Here is a 27,356-nt window from a genome sequence, read left to right on the forward strand (position 1 = left end):
CCAATCCCCAGGTCTCCGCCGTCTTCTCCGCTCTGGTCTCCAGGTCCGGCATGCTTTACTTCTTCCTGCCCGGCAGGAAGTTTAAACAGTAGAGCGCCCTCTACTGTTTAAACTTCCTGCCAGGCAGGAGGAACTGAAGCATGCCGGAGACCAGCGCGGACACTGAGCAGCGGTGACCGGGGTAGTCGCGCTGGTGGAGCAGGTAATGTATTGCCGCTCTATTGCGTCGGTCGTCAGGCACTCGAACGCCGCTATCGACACACTCCCTACCCGTGGGCAATCGACGGTAATTTTCCGCACGGAGCGATCGGACGAAATGGATCGAAATTCGGTGTGTAGCGCGAACGATTGGCAGCAGATTCGATCCCAGTGATCGAATCTGCTGTCGAAACAGTGGCAAATCGGGCCAGTGTATGGCCAGCTTAAGAAATCCATCACATGGAGGCCAAAAGAATGCTCAGCAAAGGTTGTTCTTCCTGAGGCAACTGAAAAAGTTTGGAATACAGCGGGAGTTGCTGATCAGTTTCTATACTGCCACCACTGAACCTTTGCTCCTCCATCATTGACTGGTTCACATGGTCAAACACAAGCTATAGGCTCAAACTCCAGAGGGTAATCAGAGCCACCGAGTGCATCATCGGGTCACCCCTGCCACCGATGGACCTCCTCCACACATTTAGAACATGGTCCAGGGCCAACAGGATAATGCATGACCCTAGCAGTCATTTCTTAAACCTCCTTCCCTCAGGGCGCCACTACAGGACCATGCCCACCAAAACCCCCAGGCACAGGAATACCATCTTTCCCCAATCAGTCCTCCTCCTGAACTCAAGCCCCCTCCCCAGTAAAACCTCACAGATTCCCCCTTTACCATCTTTGGAGTCCTAGCTTACTGCACCTGTGTCTAATTCCTGTATACATGTCCTTAATGTTTGCTATTCGCTGTTACACTATGATCTATGTTTGTATTTGCACTATGATAAATGTTGTGTGTACCACAAATAACTCCGGGTTGACATCTGTCATACTTGGCAAATAGAGTTGATTCTGATGAATGTTGAAAACTGCAGAAACCTTTGGATCGCTGGCTGAGCCCATTCTCACCTTTTAGCTGTTATAGGCAGAGCCAGTCCTTTCATGCGCAAGCACTACGTACCTCCTCAGAACAAGTTTGGCTGCCATGCTCCTCATCCCAGTGCAGCCACCATGAGATCCTTCCTTGCCGCTTCACATTAACAAGTGTCACCCCCTCCTTTTGTGTCACCAACCCCTCCCTCTAGATTGTAAGCCTTTGGCAGGGCCCTCTCCCCTTGTGTATCATACTTGACTGTATGCACTTTACCTAGAAATTGGAACTTGTAATTTTTACCACTACCACTCCAGTTTATGATCTGGCATTGTACTACTATCTGCATTGTGTTGTGTATCTAATTGCTATTACCTGTATTGTTGTATGTATTGTCTATTACCTGTATTGTTTGGTCACCCCTGTTATTGTCTGTAATACTATTTATTGTACAGCCCTGCGGAATATGTTGGCGCTATATAAATATAATATATAATAAGAAAGTGGAGCTACGTGCCACAACACAGCTGTTTCAGGTAATCACTTTTGAACCTTAGCATACCTCTGATTTAAAAGCAATGCCCACACTTCCAGTACCAGCTATTGGCTGGCAGGCAAAATGTATTATATACAGTATATTGCAGTAAAAACAAAAAGCAGATTGCCAGTACACTTAAAAGGCTCATTCTTTTATTCCATACTTATCTGCGACATGGAACAATACTTTGGTGTTACAGAAGGAGTGTAAAAATTTACAAAGCAGTAATAAAAGACAAAAAAATAAAGCTTATAAACATATGTGATATACAATTTTCCTATAGCAGCACTTAAACATTTCAGGCACACATTTATGACTTTAAAACAAAAACAAAGCGGTCATGCCTTGAAAGATTACTCCAGATTTACTAAAATCTCTAGAAATCTTCAAGTATCTCCAGTGGGGATGTCCTAAGGAACTATACAGGATTTTTGCATTTGCCATTATATGGACAGAGATTGGAGCCCCTTGCTTTGGTCCTCCGGAAATATTGTGAAGGCTGCTGTGAAATACGTGAAGGCCAGAACATCAGTTGTGTGCTTGCAGTCTTATGAAGGGGCACTACAGCAAAACAATTGTAAAATGCAAAGTATGTGCAAACATATACAAATAAGAAATACATTTTTTTCCAGAGTAAAATAAGCCATAAATTACTTTTCTCCTATGTTGCTGTCACTTACAGTAGGTAGTAGAAATCTGACAGAAGTGACAGGTTTTGGACTAGTCCATCTCTTCATAGGGGATTCTCAGGGATTTATTTATTTATTTTCGAAAACACTTAGTGAATGGCAGATGCTCTGTCCAACTGCCAAAAAACTGTAGCGAGCAGGGAAGCTTGCCAGCATCATTCTTTAAATCCTTTTTAGGGAATATCTTTATAAAGAATAAAATCCTTGCTGAGAATCCCCTATGTCACTTCTGTCAGATTTCTACTACCTGCTGTGACAGCAACATAGGAGAAAAGTAATTTATGGCTTATTTTACTCTGGAAAAAACGTACTTCTTATTTGTATATGTTTGCACATATGTTACATTTTACAATTTTTCGCCAAAGTGCCCCTTTAAAGAAAGCTTGTTGTGGATGCTGCTGTTCTGCAATCACACAGCCCTAACTGACATACTTCACAGCTTTGTTGACCATGATCAAGGTGGAGGTGGCAAACCTTAACTGCTTCGTAGCAGACCGTTTTTAATTACTGTAATCCAGTCCAGGTTTGATGGTTCACTTATGGAATCCCTTTTGGAGGTGCACTGTGCAGGTTTTTGGAGATGCCTCCAAGAAAAATCACATGTACCCTCAGATACGGCAGGTCATGGCTGAGCAGGTAAGAAAACAAAGCACACCTGCAGTGAGAGGAATATGGAGGCTGACCTTTTCCATTTAAGATTGCCTGGCTGTCCTAAGCCTCTGTCTCTAATACTCTAAAGGTGCCTACACATGCACTACTGTAATGGACGGGTAAGTCATACCCTCCCACTGGCGGGCGTTCTGCAGACAGTAGAGCGTGTGTACAGTCTGTCAGCAGACTGATAAGGCCATTTCTGAACGATCCGCTGAGCGATTCACTGTCCGATCGATTTTCCAATCGATTTTCTTATCAATTTCCATTCACTTCTATGAGAAATCTATCACAAAAATGATCGAAAAGAAGATTCAACATGTAGGAAATGATTTATCGAACCATCTATCTGCTGAAAAAATGTATGGTGTATTCCCAGCATTACAGGCAGCTCTGAGTAGTCCTCAGCCTCCTGTGACCGCTGAACAAAGTATTAAAGAGTAACCTGAAGGCAGACCTCTAAACACACCGACGAAAGACCGCACACATGACGTGTTACCAGTAAAACAATCCATAATCCTGTTCATCTGATCCTGTGATTCAGTTGCTTCAGACAGCTCAGCCCACAATCCGTTTTCTCCATTGAACCCTAGCAAATTCTTTCAGGTCAGGTTGTGCTAACCAGGCTATAAAGGAAGCCTGAAATAAAAGCAATATGGAGGTTGCTTTTTAACAAGCATGCAGACAGTGAAGACACACTTCAAGAGGAACTTTAGTGAAAAGGATAACTTTTTTTTTTTTTTTAAAGCAATTTTATTAATAACAATATTAATTTATAAATTATTTGGTCAGGGTTAGGCCATTTTAAAATTTTTCCTCTCCCTGATTTACATTCTGAAATGTATCACTGGCGACAACATCTTTAGCTCTACCAGGTGATCTGAGCGGAATGTTCGTTATTGAGAGTACTATGCACAGAGGGAGATGTTTGTTTGGTAATTGGAAAAAAGCGGTTATTTCCCACAATGCAACAAGGTTCACAGACTGCAAACTGTCAGGACCATGGTCATGAAATCACACCATGGGAGGGGTTTCACCACAGTGGGCATGATTCACAAAGCTTTTTCACCTTATCTATGTTACATTTTTAAGCTCCCAAATATAATGTAATTAAGGTAAGAAAAGTCATGTTGAAATGAAGTTAATCAGGAACAACTTCCTTTGAGTGATTATTTATGCATACTTTTTATGCAACTGTATGCAGCTTGAAAATGGATCAATCAATTTAAACCTGGGCTTAAACTGATTGGTCCATTTTTTTTTTCAAACTGCATACATTTGCATAATTTCAGAACAATTTGCATCTCATTGATCACCCTACTGGCTGACCACCCCAGTGTATTAGAGGCAAAGGATCAGCACAACAGCCAAGATTGAAAAAAAAAAAAAACCACATGTTTACACATGGCAGCTGCAATAAACCCCTCACTACAATTTCCTATGAACAAAGTATGTGCCTATTGTACAAATACTACACTGTCTGCTTGATTTAAGTATTAACCACTGTAAAGGAATTGTCTCCACATGGCACAAAACTGCTCATAGTTTCTATTTTGCTTATTAAAATATGCTGAAATTATAAAAAGGAACTCATAATTTTACAAGGAACATAAATATGCTGTTAAAGGATGGAGAACTTCGGAACTAGTGTGATGGTCATGTCTAGGAGAACTCCTGGAGAAGCAGGTGATCAGTTTGGTCAGGTGATAGACATGCAAGTTTCTGATTTGCTAGTCATGATCATGTGCTAAAGTAGGAAGTAGATTTGCCAAGCTGTAATTTGCTGAGACCATCAGCTAATCAAACAAGTCACATGCTTCTCCATGAGTTCTCCTAGACATGACCATCACTACACGGAACAAAGCTCAGGTATCCGACACCGGCGGGGATTGCCTGACATGTGCTTGTTGGTTGCTTGAGCAACCGGCCGAAATGCCACAAACCTCCCCCCTGAATTACACAGAGGCTCCAGCGATGGCTGTCAGTCTCCCTGAACCTCCTCGCGGGTTCCGACCGGCTTTCCGGCTTCCACCAGTGCATGGAAGCCGGAGTGTCAGCTGACCCACCCGCATCGGGTCATGTGACACTCCGGCCTCCGTATACAGATGCCGGAAGCTGCTAGTAGACCGGGAGGAGGTTCAGGGAGACTGAAAGACATCGCTGGAACCTCAACTGGTAGTTTTAAGTCTGCCAGCCCCCCCCCCCCCGACAGCCCCCTAAAAAGTTCCCGTTATCCTACAGGAATGCTACTTAGTTGAGACTTCCAGTTGCCCGAATTCCAGATAACGGGAATTTGCTCTATCTTGTGATCAGAGTTGGAGGCGGAATTTCCACAGAAAAGAAAGGCTTCTTCTCAGTGGCCACGCTAAAAACGCAGTCACCGATCCAGAAGGAATAGTCAGCCAGCCGTGGTGGCCAGCTCATTTGCACCAACAGGGAAATGCTGAAGAGGCCATTTTAAATCTCACCAGTGTAAGACACGCGTGTGTGTATAATATACAAAAGAAAGACCAATCACACCACATCCATCCACACTGTTCTTTATCAACATTCTACATAAAACTAAAAAAAAAAAAAAAAATCCGGGTCCAGCAGAGCATCCATTTTTTGTACAAGTTAATGTCCATTTAAACTCTGCCAAAACATACTTAAATAGGTTACTGGGCCATGCGCATTTTCTTTTGCCTGCATTAGACCACAGCATGGAGTGTTAAAAAGGAAGTCTATAATTCTCTTCTTCCTGGGAGACCACTGGCCTCTCTCTCACACTGGTTTCGTGGTCCGATTATATACAAGATGTTCGGTGTCTTCTGTGGTGGAGACGGCATTGCTGGCCACAACTGGTTGTCGCCTGCGGCTGCTCTTCTTCTTTTTCAGGTAACAATATCCAATTACAGCTAAGACAACCAGGATACAAATCCCAAGGAACACGGCAATGGCCACTTCAGCAGCTGCTACAAAGAAAGCAAACAAAAAAATATTAGCTCATTATCTGCTGACACAGAAGCAAAACTTTCAATGAACAAGTCAGGAGGATCTCTGGACCATTCATTTGAACACTGGAGCAGCCTTCAGCACAAGTGGTCTTTCCTACTTGTATAGAATGATAGAGGATTACAGGACACCAAGGAGTATAATTCCCTTGTCCATAATGCCCCTGACATGAGGAAGGAATACTAACTTTCCAGCTCGAGAAACACTTAAAGTAGATTGAGAGGCCTGGGCATCCTGATCTCTCTAGCTGCAGTAGTGTCTGAATCACACACCTGCAATAAGCATGCAGCTAATCCAATTGCATGCTTTCTCAGGGCCTGTGGCTAAAAATATAAGTGGCAGATCAGAGAGACAGCCAAACAATTTGCATTGTTTAAAAGGAAATACATTTCTCAGCTTCCATATTCCTCCCACTTCAAGTGTGCTTTAAAAAAAAATAGTAAGGCTAAACTTGGGCTTAAATGCATACAGTAGTATATTTGCATTATTTGGCAATGCACTACTTAGGTATTTTTAAATATTTATTGCAAAAAATATGTCTGGCTGTTTTCTGTAGCTTCATTTCCTGTTGAGAAAAGGGCAATTTTATTGGAGAGAAAGTTGTCCACACTCTTCACTCCATTATGACTCACACGTGCAGTAAACAGGGAGGAGCTGGGACCAAGTAGCAGCAGGTCTCCCCCTGTGAGCACAGAGTATCTGACCTTTCCCATGCCCTCTCTCTGCTAAGAGTGCAACTCTTTGTTGCCAGCACTTCAGGTACAGCTCAATCTTATAAGAGCCTACAGTGCTGATTGGTTGTGTTAACCTTTCAGCAGCTAGGGAGGAGTAAGGCCTGTCATATCAGCGCTCTAGCTGGGAACACCCACTCTGCTGTCAGCTCCATGCTTGCAGCGGGGATCTCTGGGTAACGTAACTTTTTAAAAGAGAAATTTCTCTGAAACCACTGCATAAAAAATTGTCCCTTTTCATCCTTTCCCACAATGACGGATCAGTGATTGTGAACAACGGCTTTAATAAAGAAGTAGAATGCTCCTTTACAAAAGAAAAAAAAAAAAAAGAAAAAAAATCACAGGTCAGTCATTAACTTCTATTTCATACGCTCTAGCAGATGAGGATTCTGCTCATGCAATGACCAGCGGAGGCAGTTCTCAGATGGCATCACTGGGACAGGGCTAGCAGATGTTGGAGTAGTGAGAATACACTTCCCAATTAGGGATGAATGGAAACAGTTTAGTGAAATATGTAACTGGTGTCTACGGAGGCAGTCTCACTGCAACACTCCCTTCAGTTGTGAAGGTGGAAGTTTCAGGAAGACCGAGAGAAGTAGGAAGTGCACAGGCTAAAGGCGGAGACATAAGCAAGATGGCCCCTTCTGCCATGAACCACGTCCGGACAGTCCCACATTTTACTAAATTGTCCCCGCTCGTCCCTACTCTCCATCCACCCGATCCCGCCAGCAAACTGAGCCGTTCACTCTTCAAATAAACATCTCCCAGGTCCTATTCAGAGAGGTGTCACAAGCATAGTTGTGATAACAGCTAGTCTTCTTCACTATCACACTGCAAGTATAGATACATAGCGCTACGACCAAAGGCGATGGATCCAGCAAGGTCCCCCAATGATGAGCGCTGCCCAGTCCATCTTCCTGCAAGCGACGTCACACGACGCTGCAAGAGGCTACACGATAGCACGAACGGGAAGTCAAGTGATCGCATTACTTTGTGCAGAGTCGTCGGGGATCTTAAAGATGTAATCCACTGTGATGGTTGTTATCGTTGCGCAATGCTTACTGACGTTCGCATGATCCCGCGCCTGTACTGACATTGCAAGATCGCGAAAACGATCGCACGTCGCTCACAAAACCTTCCCAATCGGTTCAAAAATTGTCGGGGGAAATACAGTGGATACGGGCCTTAAAGAGGAAAATCTTACAAACAAAAAAAATCTTAAAAATTTAAAACACAGAAATAAGAAGTACTTTCTTCCTCAGTAAAATGAGCTATAAATTACTTTTCTCCTATGTTGCTGGCATTTACAGTAGGTGGTAGAAATTTGACATTACTGACAGATTTTGGGCTAGTCCATCTCTCCATAGGGGCGTCTTGACATGGCCTTCATTCTTTATAAAGACATTCCCTGAAAAAGGATTTATATAAAGATGCTGGCCAGCCTCCCTGCTCACCGTACACTTGTTTGGCAGTTGGACGGAGCAACTGCCATTCACGAAGTGCATTTTGAAAATAAAGAAATCCCTGTGAACCCCCCATGAGGAGATGGACTAGTCCAAAACATGTCCGTTCTGTGAGATTTCTACTACCTACTGTAAGTGACAGCGACATAGGAGAAAAGTAATTTATGGCTCATTTTACTCTGGAAGAAACCTACTTCTTAATTGTATAAGTTTACATAAATTTTAAATTTTAAGATTTTTTTCACGAAAGAGGCAACATCTTTGTGTATCTATTTGAAGCGCTAGTGGTGACAGAGCTGGACATCTCCATCTAGCAGAAAGAGGTTCTTACAACTGGTAGCTTTTCAGTCAGTGAAATCTAAAATTGCAGCCATTAGGGGTTTAGTGAATGCAATCTATATTATACAGTGGTTTGCAAAAGTATTCGGCTCCTTGAAGTTTTACACATTTGTCATACTACTGTCACAAACGAATCAATTTTATTGGAATTCCACGTGAAAGACCAATACAAAGTGGTGTACACGTGAGAAGAGAACAAAAATCATACATGATTCCATACATAAATAACTGCAAAGTGGGGTGTGCGTAATTATTCAGCCCCCTTTGGTCTGAGTGCAGTCAGTTGCCCATGGGCATTGCCTGATGAGTGCTAAAGACTAAATAGAGTGCAGTTAGTACAAATACAGCTGCTCTGTGACAGCCTCAGGAGGTTGTCTAAGGGCTGGAACCCACAAGAGCGTTTTTTTGAGCATTTTGGCAGCGCTGCGATACGCTAGCGTTTTGCCAAAACGCTCAGCTGATGTTAATGGATGGGGCAACTTCCACAGGAGCGTTTGCGTTTCCCAGAAACGCAAACGCAGGACATGCAGCATTTTGGGAGCGTTAGCGCTTCAATGTAAAGTATTGAAACGCTAGCAGAAACGCTCAGCAAAACCTAAACTGAGCGGTTCTGCTAGCGTTTTGCGGTTCAGCACACTGTAACAAAATGAAAAATAATTCACAGGACCAATCAGGATAAAAACGCAAAACGCTAGGCACCCGCTGGGGAAAAAAATACAATGTTGCAAAACACAACCCAAAACGCACATGAATCCGCTTGCAAACCGCTCAGACAAAACGTTAGCGGTTGCGTTTTGCGTTTGCGTATTTCAGTGGGTTCCAGGCCTAAGAGAATATCGGAAGCAACACCACCATGAAGTCCACAGAACACACTAGACAGGTCAAGAATAAAGTTATTGAGAAATTTAAAGCAGGCTTAGGCTACAAAAAAGATTTCCAAAGCCTTGAACATCCCACTGACCACTGTTCAAGCCATCATTCAGAAATGGAAGGAGTATGGCACAACTGTAAACCTACCAAGACAAGGCTGTCCTCCTAAACTCACAGGCCGAACAAGGAGAGCGCTGATCAGAAATGCAGTCAAGAGGCTCATGGTGACTCTGGACGAGCTGCAGAAATCTACAGGTTAGGTGGGGGAATCTGTCCATAGGACAACTATTAGTCGTGCACTGCACAAAGTTGGCCTTTATGGAAGAGTGGCAAGAAGAAAGCCATTGTTAACAGAAAAGCATAAGAAGTCCCGTTTGCAGTTTGTCACAAGCCATGTGGGGGACACAGCAAACATGTGGAAGAAGGTGCTCTGGTCAGATGAGACCAAAATGGAACTTTTTGGTCAAAATGCTATGTGTGGCGGAAAACTAAACCTGCACATCACTCTGAACACACCATCCCCACTGTCAAATATGGTGGTGGCAGCATCATGCTCTAGTGGTGCTTCTCTTCAGCAAGGACAGAGAAGCTGGTCAGAGTTGATGAGAAGATGGATGGAGCCAAATACAGGGCAATCTTGGAAGAAAACCTCGGAGTCTGCAAAAGACTTGAGACTGGGGCGGAGGTTTACTTTCCAGCAGGACAACAACCCTAAACAAAGCCAGGGCAACAATGGAATGGTTTAAAACAAAACATGTTCATGTGTTAGAATGGCCCAGTCAAAGCCCAGATCTAAATCCAATCGAGAATCTGTGGCAAGCTCTGAAAACTTCCTCCAGTGGTAGACAGGTTATGTGCATGCTAGGTGTATATTTTATCCCACAAGTGGGGCTTGCACTCTCTTGCAGGTAGGCACTTATCTGTTTTTAAGTAGCACTGTTCATTTCTTTGTCAAGCTCTGAAAACTGCTGTTCACAAACACTGTACATCTAATCTGACTGAGCTGGAGATTTTTTGCAAAGAAGAATGGGCTAGGATTTCAGTCTCTAGATGTGCAAAGCTGGTAGAGACATACCCTAAAAGACTGGCAGCTGTAATTGCAGCAAAAGGTGGTTCTACAAAGTATTGACTCAGGGGGCTGAAGAATTACGCACACCCCTCTTTGCAGTTATTTGTAAAAAATGTCTGGAATCATGTATGATTTTCGTTCCACTTCTCACGTGAACACCACTTTGCATTGGCCTTTCACGTGGAATTCCAATAAAAATTGATTTAGGTTTGTGGCAGTAATATGACAAAATGTGGAAAACTTTAACCTCCCCAGCGTTATGGACAGAAATGTCCGTTCAAAAAAACATTCTGTGAACAGTATAAACATGCATACACATCAATACTCTCCTGCACTGTATACTAGACCCTTGCTTGACACATTTTGGCAAGTTACAGGAAAAAAAAAGTTTTAAAAATAAATTTTATCACTGTTTGCACAGAAATCCTGGGGAAATTGAACGCTGGGGAGGTTAAGGGAGCTGAATACTTTTTGCAAACCACTGTAAATATAAATATATATACATACTAATACATACATATATACATACATGGCAAACTACATTGTAACACTCGAATAGCACCCGTGAGAAACAAAATGGCCGTATGCAGATGGGTGGTTCAGCCATATTTGCATTGCATGGTGGAATTCCAAATGCAGAATTGTTGCGTTAAGCTACACTTGGAAAACCATGAACAGTATTTGCATACTTTAGCCCCAATAGTAGGTCAAGGGATACCATTAATAAACATCTAGATTGTTTTGTATTGTAAAGCTATATAGGATTGCTTAGCTCACCTGATCCTCCACCTTCTTGAGCACTTGGGTCTACAGATTTTGTCTCGAATATGTCACTCTCTAAATAAGCACACAAATGAGGAATGGTTAATACACAGGTAGATCACATACAGGTACACTCAGTGCAGACAGGCAGATGTGGTAATAAGAGATCCAGAACTTTTCTAAAATCTGTTCACATCAGAGGCTGGATAGTGTACAGGTTAAGGGCTCTGCCTCCGTAGACCAAGGTTTGAATATCGGTTCTTCCTGTTCAGCAAGTCAGCACCTATCGAGTGAGGAGACCTTGGGCAAGACTCCTTAAAGAGAAACCGTGATCAAGAACCGAACTTCAAACCGATCAGTAGCCGATACCTCTTTTCCCATGAGAAATCTTTTCCTTTTCACAAACTGATCATCAGGGAGCTCTGTGTGGCTGATGTTGTGGTGAAACCCCTCCCACAGTGATGTCAGGACCATGGTCCTAACCGTTTCCTGTCTGGGAACCTCACTGCATTGTGGGAAATAACAGCCGTTTACAGCTGGGCCCAACTGCCAAAAAAGAAAGCAGCATCTTTTTCCACTGACATCACCAGCCAGCAGTAAAAATGTCACCATGTGGTAAATGTCAGAATGTAAATCAGGGAGAGGAAAGATTTTACAATGGACAAACACTGACTAAATCATTTATACATAATTACTGTAAAAACTAAGCAGTTTGTTTTTTTTACATTATTTTAACTGGAGTTCCTCTGTAAAGGATACATCCGAGCTCCCTCCCCCCCCCCCCAAAAATGAGATCTACTGACTCAGGGCTTCATCCAGCCCCTGGCAGCCGATATGTCCCTTGCTGCAGCTCTGGTGTCCAGGGATCCCCTCTGTAGCAGATGCCGACCTTGCCAGGTTGTCCCTGCTGCCCAACCCTGGCACAAAGCCAAGTGCTGCTGGAACTTGGCCAAATGCCCAGAAGACTTTAGAGGTGTCGGTGCCCGCCCTGAGTGTTCCTTGCCGCCCGACCACGCACAAAGCAAAGTGCTGCTGAAACTTGGTCGCTGTGTAACAAACCCCTTCTCCCTGCACCCCCGGAGGGAAATGCGAGGCAAACTTGAGATCTGCCCACCTCCCCGGGTGTCCTTGTTGACATTTTCAGAGCGGTAGTGCTTTTTCACTCACAGTTATGCTGCACTGGGATCTCTCTAGCCTGTCAGCAGTCTCATCTCTCCACTAGATGGCGTCATAGTAACGTGACGGCTACTGACTGCGGCTATAGAGAGGAGTCCATGCAGCGCGGATCGGTAGGTATCTGCATTTCCCGACAGGGACACTAGGGGAGGCGGGCGGACGCCCCAAGAGTCCTCTGCACATTCCTATCCAGTGGTAGAAGGGCTTGTTACACAGCCACCAAGTTTCAGCAGCACTTAGCTTTGTGCGGGTGTCGGGCAGCAAGGAACACTCAGGGCGGGCATGGATACCTCTAATATCTTCTGGACATTTGACCAAGTTCCACCAATATTTTGCTTTGTGCGGGGGGAAGGGGGGCCAGGGTGGCAGGGACATTCTGGGGGGTTGGGGATACGCGCGGATACCTCAAAAGTCTGCCGCACATTTTGGCTAGGTTCCAGTAGCACTTTGCACAAAGGCGGCCATCAGTGCACAGCTTTTTGCCCCCATGTTGTGGTGGGGATTAAGTATAAGCCGAGACCCCCACTTTTTTGGCCTCAAAAACTCGGCTTATACGGTAAACCGTTTCTGCATGATCAATTTTTAAATTACCAGACTGGGTTTTCAATACTGACTTTCTGTGCCAATGTCAGATATTGCATTCTTCTGCGAACACAAAGTTGACCCTTCCCATATCCTTTCTATGATTCTGTGATGTCCCCCCAATAAGACAGCGCCTGCCATTGTTTAAGAGTACCTCGCCATACATACCGTGTTTCCCCGAAAGTAGGACATTCTCCTAAAGTAAGACCTAGTAAATATTTCGAGCTTGCTCAAAATATAAGGCCTACCCTTAAAATAAGCCCTAGTGGCTGAGGACGTCCCATCCGTCTGCACACCCCCCCCCCCCCCCCTTACCCCGCTCCCACTGTACCTTCTGCCGACCCCTCCAGAAAGTCACACTGCCCGCCGACATACCGCTATTTCTACTTCAGATCAGCGTGGGTAAACGGCTGATTCCCGCACCGTCGCTTGTGGCCCCGTTCTGCCCTTTCTGCCGGCATAACTTTCAAACCGCAGATCAGCGGTAAAGTGTGGGGACGAAAGCTAGTTACACTGTAACAGCGCTTCCGTGTACAGGAAGCGACATCTGTTTACTTCCTGTACACGGAAGTGCCTAAGCTGGCAATCAGCATGTATATTATCCAAGGTATTTATGTGCTCATAAAAAACAGATGATCAAGAATTTCAATACAGTAGTTGGTAATTCGCATGAACTTGTAAAATGTTTCCAGAAGCACACAAGTTATTTTGGTAAAAGACATTTACAACTGATAATAAAAACAAAAATTGCAGAAATTAGTAGTCAGCTTATAATTCTCAATACTGTGCATAACGTGGCAGAAAATAAATAAAAAAAATTAAAAGCCTCCCAAATCAGAGCATCTGTTCAAAAAGTTGCACTTGATCAAAAAATAAAAATGGTCAGTAATCCGCATATACACTGTCTGTATTGCGTAAAGCATACTAAACTTTAAAAAAAGGCTCCATGGCTCAAAAAACACGCTTCATCATCTTATCAAGAATGTGACCGGCAGTAATAATCATGTTAGGGTTTAAAAAAAAAAAAAAAAAAAAAAAAAAAAAACTTCAACCAGCATTTTATTCGCCACAAGTTCATTAATGTATTCCCTGCTATGTAATTATTTTGTGCAAACTCACCAGAAACTCCTCTACAAATGTTTTCACATTCTTCTTCATGCAGGAAGTTATTTCCATTTCCATTACAGCCTCCGTAAGTGAAGCCATTGCACTTCATGGCGATAGGATCATAGTACCACCGGGAAAAGCTGGCTCGGCATGGGCCGGTCGCTGGTAAATCCACACATCGCCCTGGGGAGGAGGGAGAGGGCAAACATTCAGTGTTAAATGTCTTCACACAGGTTACATTTAATTTACAGGATTTGTAAAAGGTAGCCGTACATCCTGCAATTTTTCTACTACCCAGATGCAGTGGAAGCCATTTTAAGTGTGGGCAGAATGCCCAGTGGATAGGTGTGCCATATGCATGCGTAAAATAGGATGCATGCGCACAAGGGGATCGGGAGAACGTGTACATACTGACGCATGCGTCCTGTGGATGCGTCTGGCGTCATTTATGGAAGGATAGTGCATGTGCATGCTACTTATTACGGCACTACCCATCCATAAATGACGCCACACGCATCCACGGTACGCATGCATCAATAACTACTAGACAGAGGTGCCTGGCTCTTCTACTGACCACATATGCTATTGCTCCGTTATTGCCTGATGAAGCGGGATCAAACCTGCGAAACACGTTGCATATTTGGAGTTCATAAATAAAATGTGTTGACTGTCTTTACTACAGTCGTTGTGTGTCTACTTGGAGGTGGTAAGTCCACCACTACCTCCTATTTACCAAGAATTTGGTTTTTAAGCTAATTTAGCTTCCTTTTATCCTTTTGGCACCTCAGTTCTCCTGCATCAATAACTACGCGGTCTCTCGCTCCCATTACTTGTACGCGTGCACATGCGTCCTATATTACGCATGTGCACAGCACACCAGTCCGCGAACGGAATTCGGCCCACACTTAAAATGGCTTCCACTACATCTGGGTGACCAATACGCACGTGCATGATGTCACTTATGTGTGGCCCATGTCAGATGGCCCATTTTGGGCGCTTTTTGATCACATCGCCACTGGGGAGAAATCCCACTGGTTAATTGCTTTTTAATTGGCCCCCTCATGTATATAAAAAGCGTCCACTGTGAACACCAGTCACAGACAGAGAGAGAGAGAGAGAGAGAGAGAGAGAGAGAGAGAGAGAGAGAGAGAAGACAGAGGAGAGAGAAATTTGATCCTGTATGCTGGTCACACCCGAGAAGTTTGTAACCAAGGGCCTAAAACTCCCCCCTATTACTATAGCGGAGAACATCATGACCCAGCCAACCACAGGGCCTTCTGTGGGAGTAGCATACTGGGAGAACTGCTTTTTAGCATCTCAAATAAGGGACTCTTCACCTTTCTCATGCATCATAATGTTCTAGTAAATAGCAAGCAGGATTATTAAACCATTGATCACATCTAGCACAGCCTTAACAGGCACTGTGGCCCCAATTCACTAAGATTTATCAAACACTTTATGAAACATTTGATAATTTACCTCATGAGTAAAATCTAATTTTGAATTCACGAAGGAGTTATAGATTTATTGAATGTTTTATCAATAAAAATGTTCAACAAAATCTATAACACCTTAGTGAATTCAAAATTAGATTTTACTCATGAAGTAAATTATCAAACGTTTGATAAAGTGTTTGATAAAGCTTAGTGAATTGAGGCCATATGTCCACAAGAAAAGGGAAAAGATCTGTGGATTATGAATAAGCCTTTGGCCTAAGCTTCATACACACATGCAAGAAGTATCCTCCAGCCATGGTCAGTACCCAATCCCAAAGGCGACATTTCTGGGCTGACAATACAGACACATCGCTAGCCTGCAGGTTAGGTATGTGTTTGTTGCTATGCAAAGATGGGGCAGATGGCTGACTAAGCGGCACAGGAGTAATGTCATGTGGGAGGGGTGTGTGAGGAGAGCAATGTTCTTGGCAAAAACAAGACACCTGGCTGATTGCTGACAACGCATTGGGGCCGCTGTACACACAGTAAAATATCGCCAGAGGCGGCAATTTACTGGCCACCTCAAGTTTTGTCTAGCGTGTGTATGAGGCTTTACTGTGGCATCCAAGACTTTCAAAGATTTCTAGAGTGGAAATTGAGGTAATCTAGATCTCATATGCAGTATCTGGAATACATGGAGTGAAAAAGCAAACGGTAAAATATAAATCATATTTTGTGCACGGTCAGGGGGATATGAATGACAGTAGAAGAGATTTCAAGAGGTTCACCACTTTTCAAGTAGGTATGCTGAACTGGTATCCATATTTGATCAAACCCATATATATAGCAAGAGGATTCTCACTATAAACTTTCTCTCTCCCAGCAACGACTCAAATTTTTGTACAAAAAAATATAAAATAAAAAATTGCTTACATTTACTGTCAGGAACTTCCAAATCCTGTAGCTTCTTAAACCCGCTAGAATCTAGAGAAAGGAGGGGGGGGGAAATGTGTAATTATAAAATCAGTTTACAAGCTAAAACGCAAGGAAATGGTCTTCAGTCTCATTCCCCACAAAGCACAGCAGTAACCTTAGTAACCATGACCCATTAGCCTGGGCATGTGTACCACACGAGTAGGTGTATAGCTTTTTTGTCTGTCTTCACACAGGCAGTCATTGCTACAAAAGAAATTCCCTTTAGTGAATTTGTGGTCACAGGTGCACGGACAATGTAGCTCAGGTCCACAAACCTTTATCACTACTGCAATAACTGAATTTGAGAAGAGGCAACCATAGACATACACTGAGAAAAAAATGCATGGAATTGACCGACAACTGACCCCAAATAAGGATTTTTATCATGAACAAAACCAAAATGCCACAAAATAAAAAAAGAAAAAAGAAAAAAAAAAAAAGGAGCACTTAAAGCAGGCCTGAACTCAGAACGTTATCCCCGCTCTAAAAGATAATCAACAGCACAATATCCTTTAAAAGAAAAATATGTTTTTGTTATGGCTGATACAAATCCTGCAATAAATCTGCAGTGTGTCTACTTCCTGCTTTCACGGAAGCAGACATATGGTTAACAGCTCTCTGCTGTGTCAGTCAGCTGCCACAGCTGAGGGATCAAGTTACACTGTCAATGATATAGGATATATTTGATATGAAAATTGGTAATGCTAAGCTCCTCAATCTACTGGAGAGAAAGAATTGTAGGATAATCACAACCATATACCTTCTCTGGCACAGATTTGCTACAAGGGCTGGTTCAGACGGACGTTTGCGGAGCGTTTACCTCCAGCGTTCGGGGCTTAGCATTAAACGCTCCCATTCAAGTGAATGGGAGTGTTTGTACCAAGCTTTTACGCGCGCTTACACGAACGCGGCGTTAGGGTCCCGATTTTCCCTGGCGTTCAAGGAGCCCCTAGAAGCTACATGCTGCTTCCAGGGGCGGTTAACCGCGACTGGTAATTTCCCCCTAGGGGAAGAAAAAACGCGACCGCATCCGAATGCAACGCAAACGCTGCTGAAAGCCCGAACGCATCGCCGCCGCGACGCCAACAAACGCGACGCCTCTGAACGTCCGTCTAAACCAGCCCTAACAAAGAAAAATAACCTATAAAATGAAAATCTAAATCTTGTTGATTAGGGATAATTATGCTTAATGTTCATAACCACATAATGCAAAAAATAAAAAAAGTGTAGTTCCTGCTTTCTCCTAATTTTCTTGTAACTATGGCCTAGTGCACACCAGAGCGGTTGGGCTGCGTTTTGCGATCCAATTGCGGCTGCAGATACGCTTGGGTAATGTATTTCAATGGGCTGGTGCACACCAGAGCGGGAGGCGTTTTGCTGAAACGCATACTCCCGGGGTGAGGCATTTTTTGGATTGTGGATGCGTTTCTGCCTCAAAGTATAGGAAAAATGCAAACCGCTCTGAAAAACACCTGTTCAGAGCGGTTTTGCCGGCGTTTTTGTTACAGAAGCTGTTCAGTTAGGCCTGGTGCAAACCAGAGGAGTTTTTCTGAGCATTTTGAGTTTTTAAATCTGCTGCTAATGTTATCCTATGTGTCTGTGCACACTGGAGCAATGAGGTTTTGTAAATAAAAACCCATAGCATTACATTGGGAAGAGCTTTTGAAACCTCTAAAAGCTCTTCCCAATGTAATGCTATGGGGTTTTTTACAAAACCTCATTGCTCCAGTGTGCACAGACACATAGGATAACATTAGCAGCAGATTTAAAAACTCAAAATGCTCAGAAAAACTCATCTGGTTTGCACCAGGCCTAACAGCTTTACTGTAACAATATCTGAAATCTACTACACCAAAACCGCTACACAAAACCGCAAAACGCTAGCTGAAACGCTACAGAAAAAGAAGAAAAAGCGTTTCAAAATCTGCTAGCATTTTGCGGATCTGCTAGCGGTTTTTGGTGTGCACCAGGCCTATATGTGGGTTACTGGGGTCCAACGAGTTTGGAAGATGTGCCCACTGAAAAGAAATCTGTTGTATTTGGATAATTGAGCAAACAAAGGAAGTTTGTCATCAGGCAGCAACAAAAAGGTGCAAATTTGACACCTTCCAGTTTCTTCAAAACACAGGAACAATTCATTTTAAATAGTGAGGGGGGTATAGAGGCTATCATATTTATTTTCTTTAAAAAAAAAAAAAAAAAAAAAAAAAGAATTTCCTGACTGTCTTGTTCATCTTTTTGGCTTCGCTTCACTAGTGTGTGTAAAGGTAGCCATAGATCTAGCGAGGATTGGCAGATTCGACAAATCTCTAACCGAATCTGATTAGAGAGATCTGTCAGCTGCCCATATACCACAGGCTGATTCCCGATCAATTTCACACTGAAATAGATCCAGAATGAGCGCATCGCCGATATCCCCCCCTAATGTTAAAAATCAACCGGTGCTCACTGCAAGTGATACATTACGTGTCCGCAACCTCCGCTTGTCCCCCGCTGGCTCTGGGCGCACTCGGTTCGTCATACACGCGGGCCACGTGGTTGCCTAGCAACATGGCCGCATGCGACGTCTGACATATGCGCGCCCTTATATCAACACAGACCTGATTAATCAGAATATTTAACAAAATTCCCTCACCAGGGGATAAAACGTAGCGTTTATTTTATCATTAAGATTAAAATTGACTAGGGTATGCTGTCACGATAGTTACTTCAAATATAAATTGATATAGTAGTGTATGTACAAAGGGAATGGATACCCCCTCTACTTCAACCTATAATAGTCACTTTACTGCCTAAACAAAACCCCCCACCATATATAAACAACCCGACATGTTTCACTTCCTACTGGAAGCTTTCTCAAGGGAACAAAGTGCAGTGCTATAAGGGCATATAGTGATTGGATGCATTGCAAAGCAATAAATTAAAATAAAATCATTATTAGTAACAAGGCATATAGGCCTATGACAGCAGCCCTTACTAGGCAACCACATGGGGCACACGTGTATGTAGAGCGGAGTGTGTTCGGAGCCAGCGGAGGACAAGTGGGGGCCGCAGACTGGTAATTTATAACTTGCACTGGGCACCGGGGGGAAATTAACATATTGTGCAGCGCCGGGGGGGGGGGACTCTCGCATTCGATTGTCCCGAAACTGCACACGGTTACCGCCACGCACACGATCGAATAAGTCGGCCAAACATTTTGCAGCATGTGCGATCGAATTATGCAACTAATTTCCTCCCAAAATTGGTCGCATTGTCGATCGGGCATGCACTTGGAGGCACAGATTTTCATCCAATTCGATTATAATCGAATCAGATGGTCGATCTGCCGCCAAGTCGCCTGCTGTATAACCACCTTAACAAGTACACAACTAGGGTGGTCATATCAGAGTACCTGTATGTGTTTTGGGTTATTGCCTTAGAAATTGTCAAATATGTTTCTCGTGGCCTTCTCCCATCCGTGTAAGCGCGTAGTCATACTGAGCATGCACGAGTATGGTGTGCACCAGCGCAGTAGTATGCAGGCCTTTGTGCACAATTTTTTCCTTTGTGCATGAATGGCTTTATGGTACTATGCAGGAGTGAACCTTCCCTTGCCTGTGCACATTATGACCACGCTCTTACATGGACAGGAGCATGGCCATGAGGAGGTAGTGGGGCCAGGCGGCAGCAGCAGAGAGGTTTTGGAGGATCAGGAATGTATGTAGACCATCCAAAGGCATCCCCACTAGTTAGGGGTGTGCCTTTTTTTTTTAAACAAGATTTATGCTGGTACATTTTAGAATGTCAGGGTTCTACTCACATTTATCACACGATGCCTCATCTGAATGATCAGCGCAGTCTGGTGTATCATCACACTCCAGTCCAGCCTCAATACAGCAGCCATCACCACAGCGAAACTGCTGAGGACGGCATGGCTCAGTGCAAACTACAGAGAGAAACGTTAGGTAAGCAAATGCTCTTCAAACCACTGAACACAGAAAAACATTTAAAGATGCAGCCACTGCCCTATAAAGTGGCAACATTCTTCTGACTACATAAGAGCCACTGGATGATTGCAGTTGGAATTTAAGATTAAATAAAATGATCCATCTACACAAATTGTAGCAGAAAAGTTAAATGGTACCCAGAGGGGATTGGCCAAGTTGGCAGGGAGGCACCCCCTCCCTTCCTCCTTTGCCAAAAGGGGCTACTTGGTGGCCATCAGCCAATGTCAGCAGGACCGCACTCTTACTAATCCAGCTGTTGTCCCATATACAGTGGAGGAAATCATTATTTGACCCCTCACTGATTTTGTAAGTTTGTCCAATGACAAAGAAATAAAGTCTCAGAACAGTATCATTTCAATGATAGGTTTAACAGTGGCAGATAGCACATCAAAAGGAAAAAATAACCTTAAATAAAAGATAGCAACCGATTTGCATTTCATTGAGTGAAATAAGTTTTTGAACCCTCTAACAATAAAAGACTTAAGGTAGCCATACACTGGTCGATTTGCCATCAGATTCGACCAACAGATAGATCCCTCTCTGATCGAATCTGATCAGAGAGGGATCGTATGGCTACCTTTACTGCAAACAGATTGTGAACCGATTTCAGCCTGAAACCGTTCACAATCTGTTGTGGTGGTACTGCTGCTGCTGCCCCCGCCCGCCCGCATACATTACCTGCTCCGCCGGCATGACTCCCGGGTCTCTCTCCGCTCTTAGTCTCCGCTCTGGTCTCCGGCTCCAGCATGCTTCACTTCTTCCTGCCCGGCAGGAAGTTTAAACAGTAGAGCGCCCTCTACTGTTTAAACTTCCTGCCGGGCAGGAATAAGTGAAGGCATGCCAGAGACCAGAGCGGAGAAGAGCGGGGGCAGTCGCGCCGGCGGAGCAGGTAATGTATGCGGCTCTATTGCGTCGGGCACTCGAACGCCGCTAGCGATGCGCTCTTTACCCGCGGGCGATCGACGGTAATTTTCCGCACGGCGCGATCGGACGAAATGAATCGAAATTCGGCGTGTAGCGCGAACGATTGGCAGCAGATTCGATCCCAGTGATCGAATCTGCTGTCGAAACGGCGGTAAATCGGGCCAGTGTATGGCCAGCTTTAATACTTAGTGGAAAAACCCTTGTTTGCAAGCACAGAGGTCAAACGTTTCTTGTAATTGATGACCAAGTTTGCACACATTTTAGGAGGAATGTTGGTCCACTCCTCTTTGCAGATCATCTCTAAATCCCTAACGTTTCGAGGCTGTCTCTGTGCAACTCTGAGCTTGAGCTCCCTCCATAGGTTTTCTATTGGATTAAGGTCCGGAGACTGACTATGCCACTCCATGACCTTAATGTGCTTCTTCTTGAGCCACTCCTTTGTTGCCTTTGCTGTATGTTTTGGGTCATTGTCGTGCTGGAACACCCATCCACGACCCATTTTCAGTTTCCTGGCAGAGGGAAGGAGGTTGTCGTTCAGGATTTTACGATACATGGCTCCGTCTATTTTCCCGTTAATGCGATTAAGTTGTCCTGTGCCCTTAGCAGAAACCCCCCCCCAAAGCAAAATGTTTCCACCCCCATGCTTGACGGTGGGGACGGTGTTTTGGGGGTCATAGGCAGCATTTTTCTTCCTCCAAACACAGCGAGTTGAGTTAATGCCAAAGAGCTCTATTTTGGGCTCATCAGACCACAGCACCCTCTCCCAGTCACTCACAGAATCATTCAGGTGTTCATTGGCAAACTTCAGACAGGCCTGCACATGTGCCTTCTTGAGCAGGGGGACCTTGCGAGCCCTGCAGGATTTTAGTCCATTGCGGTGTAATGTGTTTCCAATGGTTTTCTTGGTGACTGTGGTCCCTGCTAATTTGAGGTCATTCACTAACTCCTCCCGTGTAGTTCTAGGATGCTTTTTCACCTTTCTCAGAACCATTGACACCCCACGAGGTGAGATCTTGCGTGGAGCCCCAGAGCGAGGTCGATTGATGGTCATTTTGTGCTCCTTCCATTTTCGAACAATCGCACCAACAGTTGTCACCTTCTCTCCCAGCTTCTTGGTAATGGTTTTGTAGCCCATTCCAGCCTTGTGCAGGTCTACAATTTTGTCTCTGACATCCTTGGACAGCTCTTTGGTCTTTCCCATGTTGGAGAGTTTGGAGTCTGCTTGATTGATTGATTCTGTGGACATGTGTCTTTTATACAGGTGACTAGTTAAGACAGGTGTCCTTAACGAGGGTGACTAATTGAGTAGAAGTGTCTAACCACTCTGTGGGAGCCAGAACTCTTAATGGTTGGTAGGGGTTCAAAAACTTATTTCACTCAATGAAATGCAAATCAGTTGCTATCTTTTATTTAAGGTTATTTTTTCGATTTTCCTTTTGATGTGCTATCTGCCACTGTTAAAATAAACCTACCATTGAAATGATACTGTTCTGAGACTTTTAAATTTCTTTGTCATTGGACAAACTTACAAAATCAGTGAGGGGTCAAATAATTATTTCCTCCACTGTAGCTTCTCCTCTACAAAGCAGAAACTTCTGAGAACACAACCTCGCCAGCCTTGTTTCCAGTTAAGCGACTGGACAACTAGGTGGGGTGGAGCTGGGAATTGCATTTTATGCTAGGTACACACCAGGTGTGTACCTAGCACACCATACAATTTTCTGTTAGATTTACCTGCCAGAACATAAAAAAATAGAGACAACATTGCCCAAAACAATTAGGGATAAAGCCAAGGACCTGTAGGAAACCACAATGCAAGAAAAAGCATCCATCTAGGCATTCAGTAATATGAATCAAATCGCCAACACCATAATATAATGAAAAATCAGTATCAAAGTTTATTCAGGACTTATCCCTTTAAAAGTTAAAATCAATGAAAACAACATAGCACACAGGCTGACAAGTAGAAACTACAAATAAATGCTAATACAGGTTTACACTGTGTGTGCGGGTACAATGCCATTACATATGTGGTATATCATGTAGTACACCTTCCATAATATTGCATCAATCTGCCGCACATAAGAATGGTAAATAAGTCTCACCAGACCTGCAAGCCAGTGGTCTACTGTCCGTCTGTGCCCCTCACGCGTTCCGTGACAACCGTCACTTCTCCAGAAGGTAAATCCCAAAGAGTTCAGTCCTGGTTTAAATATACGTACTTCCTCCCCCACACTCTGTCACCTGAACTCCATATGAAGTCCTAATAGGTCGGCTAGCTCTGCATCCTAGATGGACGTTTTTTCTTGCATTGTAAGATTTACATGCCAGATCGATTTTTTCCAACATGTACGATCATAATTTTGATAGATTTTCATAGAAGTGAGCGGAAATCGATCGGAAAATGATCGAAATGAAAGATCGGACATGTTTGATTTACCTGCCAGAATGGTTTTTCCAACATGTCCGATCTTTATTTTGATTGATTTTCCGATCGATTTCCGCTCACTTCTATGAAAAAAAAAAATCGATCAAAATTAAGATTGGACATGTTGGGGAAAAAAAAAAAATCAGTCTGGCAGGTAAATCAAACAAAAAATTGTATGGAGTGCATCAAGCATAAGAGAGGAAGCCACGCAGGAACAATTGCCAGGTGTGTGACAGTGTGGCCTGGCAGTCCTCATCAGTGCCCCTCAATCTTAAAACACTTAGGGCTCGTTCCCACTATAGCGAATCCGCATGCGTCCAATGCATGCGGATTCGCACATGTAATGCAAGTGGATGGGCCTGTTTCCACTGTAGCATTGTTGAGGTGCGTTTTTTTCAGCGGTAAAAAAACGCACAAAAGAGCCAACGAATTCGCCTGCGAGTGGAATGTATTTAATAGGCAATTCGCATGCGGCTATGGTATGCGAATTTTCATGCGAATTCGCATAGGTACCAATGTAAATTCACACAGGCAGTGACATGGTTAAAATCGCATATACCTTCACCTATGCGGCAAAAAACGCATGGGAAATCGCATCCGCATGCGATTTCATCAGCGGTGGAATCCAGGCGATTCCGCACCGCAATAGTGGAAACAAGCCCTTACAGGATTACCAACACCTTGGCAAACAGTCACAAATCTGTTAGCAGCCATAGGCAAGCAGTCCTAGGCAGCCCCCTAACACTAATAGAAAAGAGGTGGTCGATGACCCCTCCACTGTAACTTTTTAAATTGGCATGCAAGTAGGCGTCTTGTGATTTTTATTTTTATTTTGTTGCCCCGCAGGAGCAAAAGTATAATATATTCGTGTACCCTTTCAATTACTAATCACACCTAGGCCTCAATTCATTAAGCTTTATCAAACACTTTATCAAACGTTTAATAATTTACCTCATGGGTTAAAACTAATTTTGAATTCACCAAGTTGTTATACTTTTATTGAATGTTTGATCGATAAAACATTCGATAAATATATAACACCTTAGTGAATTCAAATTTAGATTTTACCCATGGAGGTAAATTTTCAAACATTTGATAAAGTGTTTGATAAAGCTTAATGAATTGAGGCCCTAGTCCTATACAGCACAACAAATCTAATTTATCTTAACCACTTTACCCCCGCCCGTACGCATTTCTCCGACCCTTTTTCCATCCTTTCACCCCCAGGGACGGAGAAATGCGTACCTTCTGCCCTCCCACCGCTGCCGCTCGCTCTAGCGCGCACTCCCGCGGGTAAAAACGCCGCCCGCCCGTAGATCAACGAACGGGAAAATCTATTCCCGTTCGTTAATCTAAGCCCCGCAATGATCTGCTGCTTATCCGATAAGCAGCGCGATCATTGTGAAGAAAAAGAAAAAAAAAGTTCTCAGCCTCCTAGTACTTCCTGCAAGCGTCCGGAAGGACGCTTGCAGGTCGCATTAAACAAACAGCTACTGTTGCCATCTTGTGGCCAAATAGTAAAACTACACCCTAAATCATTTTTCACACAAATAAATGTTTTACATTAAAAATTAACACTTTACCTCCCACACTCCCCAATTTTTATTTTATTTTTGTAATTAAAAGAAAAAAAAATTTACAATGAAAAAAAAAAAATTAAATAGTTACCTTAGGGACTGAACTTTTTAAATATTTATGCCAAGAGGGTATAACACTGTTACTTTATAAACTATGGGCTTGTAATTAGGGATGGACGCAAAACTGAAAAAAATGCACCTTTATTTCCAATTAAAATATTGGCGCCAAACATTGTGATAGGGACATAATTTAAACGTTTTTATAACCGGGACAAAAGGGCAAATACATTTCATGGGTTTTAATTACAGTAGCATGCATTATTTAAAAACTATAAAGGCCAAAAACTGAAAAATAATTTTTTCCCACATGTTTTCCTATTTTCCCATTAAAACACATTTAGAATAAAATAATTCTTGGCATAATGTCCCACCTAAAGAAAGCCTAATTGGTGGAGGAAAAAACAAGATCTAGTTCATTTCATTGCGATAAGTAATGATAAAGTTATAGACGAATGAATGGAAGGAGCGCTGAAAGGTGAAAATTGCTCTGGTGGTCAAGGGGTGAAGCACAATGGTGAAGCACAAAGAACATGTTTAAAAAAAAAAAAAAAAAAAAAAAGAAGAAGACATAGAAAATACATAATCACCTGGTTCCAGCCTTCTTCCCTTAGCAGTTGTATCTGAAAGAGAGGAGATAATATGTATGAGAAAAGAACATCTCAAGTAAGCGATATATGGAGGCTGACATGCGGATTTCCTTTTAAACAACGCAAATTGTCTGGATATCCTGCTGTTCTGCGGTCTTTTAGTCATAGACCCTGAACAAGCAAGCATGCAAAATAGAAGTTTCTGGTTGAAGTCTGACTAGATTAAAGGGGCCCATACACTCAGCCGATTAGCGGCCGATCGATCACAAATAGATTGTCCGATTGAAATCGGCCGCAAATCGATCGAACGATCTGACAAGCTGGAAAATCTAGGTCGATCTATTGAGATTGCTTATCATTTTGCATTAGACCTAACGGAAATCTGATGGCAAAAAAAATGCCATCAGATCGATTTTCAATAGGATTTCAAACTGAAATCTATTGGAATTCTATCCTAGTAAAAAAATGTTCCTAAACACATCAGATCAGAAATCTATCTGCTGATAATGTAACGAGTGTATGTCCACCTTGTCTGTATGCTTGTTTGAGGAATGTGATGCAGACACTGCTTTAGCCAAAAAGGTCAGCAGGGCTGGCAGGCAATAGGCATGGTTTATAAGCAATTAAATATGGCAGCCACCAAAAGGGTCTCACTTCAGGTTCGCTTTAAAGTGGACCTGAACTCAGAACTTCTCTCTGCTCTAAAATATACACAACAGCATAATAACCTTTAAACAAAAAACATTTCTGTGTTACAGCCGATACAAATCCTAAAATAAATCTGCACAGTTTCTACTTCCTGATTTATGGAAGAAGACATATTGTTTACAGCTTGTACTTGTACTCAAATGTGACCCAGGGGGAGATCAAATGACAACTTGTGATTAGACACAAATGAGGGGGAATTACACAGGCTAAACTCTTTAAATACATACAGGGTGCATTTCTGTTATGTTTTCCTTGTGTCCTGTGCAAGAGTTCAGGTCCACTTTAACTGCTACTTTACATAGGAGAAAAAAGATCTACTGTAGTTCATCAATTGTGCCAGTAGAGGGCAGACATTTCCAGAAAATTAAACAACATGTGAGAGCCCAAGGACTCACCAGGTAAATTGACACAGGTCTGGGTACAATCCTCTTTTCTGAGGTAGTTATTTTTGTTTGCATTGCACCCTCCAAAGGTGAACGTTTCACATTCATGCACATCAGGGTTATACCACCATCTGGAGAAGGCTGCACGGCATTTGCCAGGCTTCTTAGGGGCAAGGCAGTAATCTGAGCACAGAAGAGAAAATGTCATTACTTTATGCATTTAGACATCGTGCATAGTCTCTGCTCACAAGA

The 27,356-nt window shown here is 43.2% G+C and overlaps 1 protein-coding gene across 2 annotated transcripts in view; it reads right to left on the reverse strand.

Moving 5' to 3' along the window:
* Positions 1–2,581: 2,581 nt before the first annotated feature.
* Positions 2,582–27,356, reverse strand: part of SPINT1 (serine peptidase inhibitor, Kunitz type 1) — an 88,204-nt gene continuing 63,429 nt past the window's right edge. The window contains exons 4-10 of one of the 2 annotated variants that reach the window (XM_068253380.1): positions 27,117–27,287; positions 26,014–26,046; positions 20,251–20,376; positions 16,407–16,457; positions 14,050–14,220; positions 11,188–11,247; positions 2,582–5,895 (exon numbers count right to left, since the gene is read on the reverse strand). In XM_068253380.1, coding sequence (XP_068109481.1) covers positions 5,708–5,895; positions 11,188–11,247; positions 14,050–14,220; positions 16,407–16,457; positions 20,251–20,376; positions 26,014–26,046; positions 27,117–27,287 — 800 coding nt within the window. In that variant the 3' untranslated portion in view covers positions 2,582–5,707. Of the gene's footprint in view, positions 5,899–11,187; positions 11,248–14,049; positions 14,221–16,406; positions 16,458–20,250; positions 20,377–26,013; positions 26,047–27,116; positions 27,288–27,356 lie in introns of both variants that reach the window. The other variant, XM_068253379.1, reaches the window with a different exon arrangement.

This window comes from Hyperolius riggenbachi, chromosome 9 (genome assembly GCF_040937935.1).
Source record: "Hyperolius riggenbachi isolate aHypRig1 chromosome 9, aHypRig1.pri, whole genome shotgun sequence".
Taxonomy (NCBI): Eukaryota; Metazoa; Chordata; class Amphibia; order Anura; family Hyperoliidae; genus Hyperolius; species Hyperolius riggenbachi.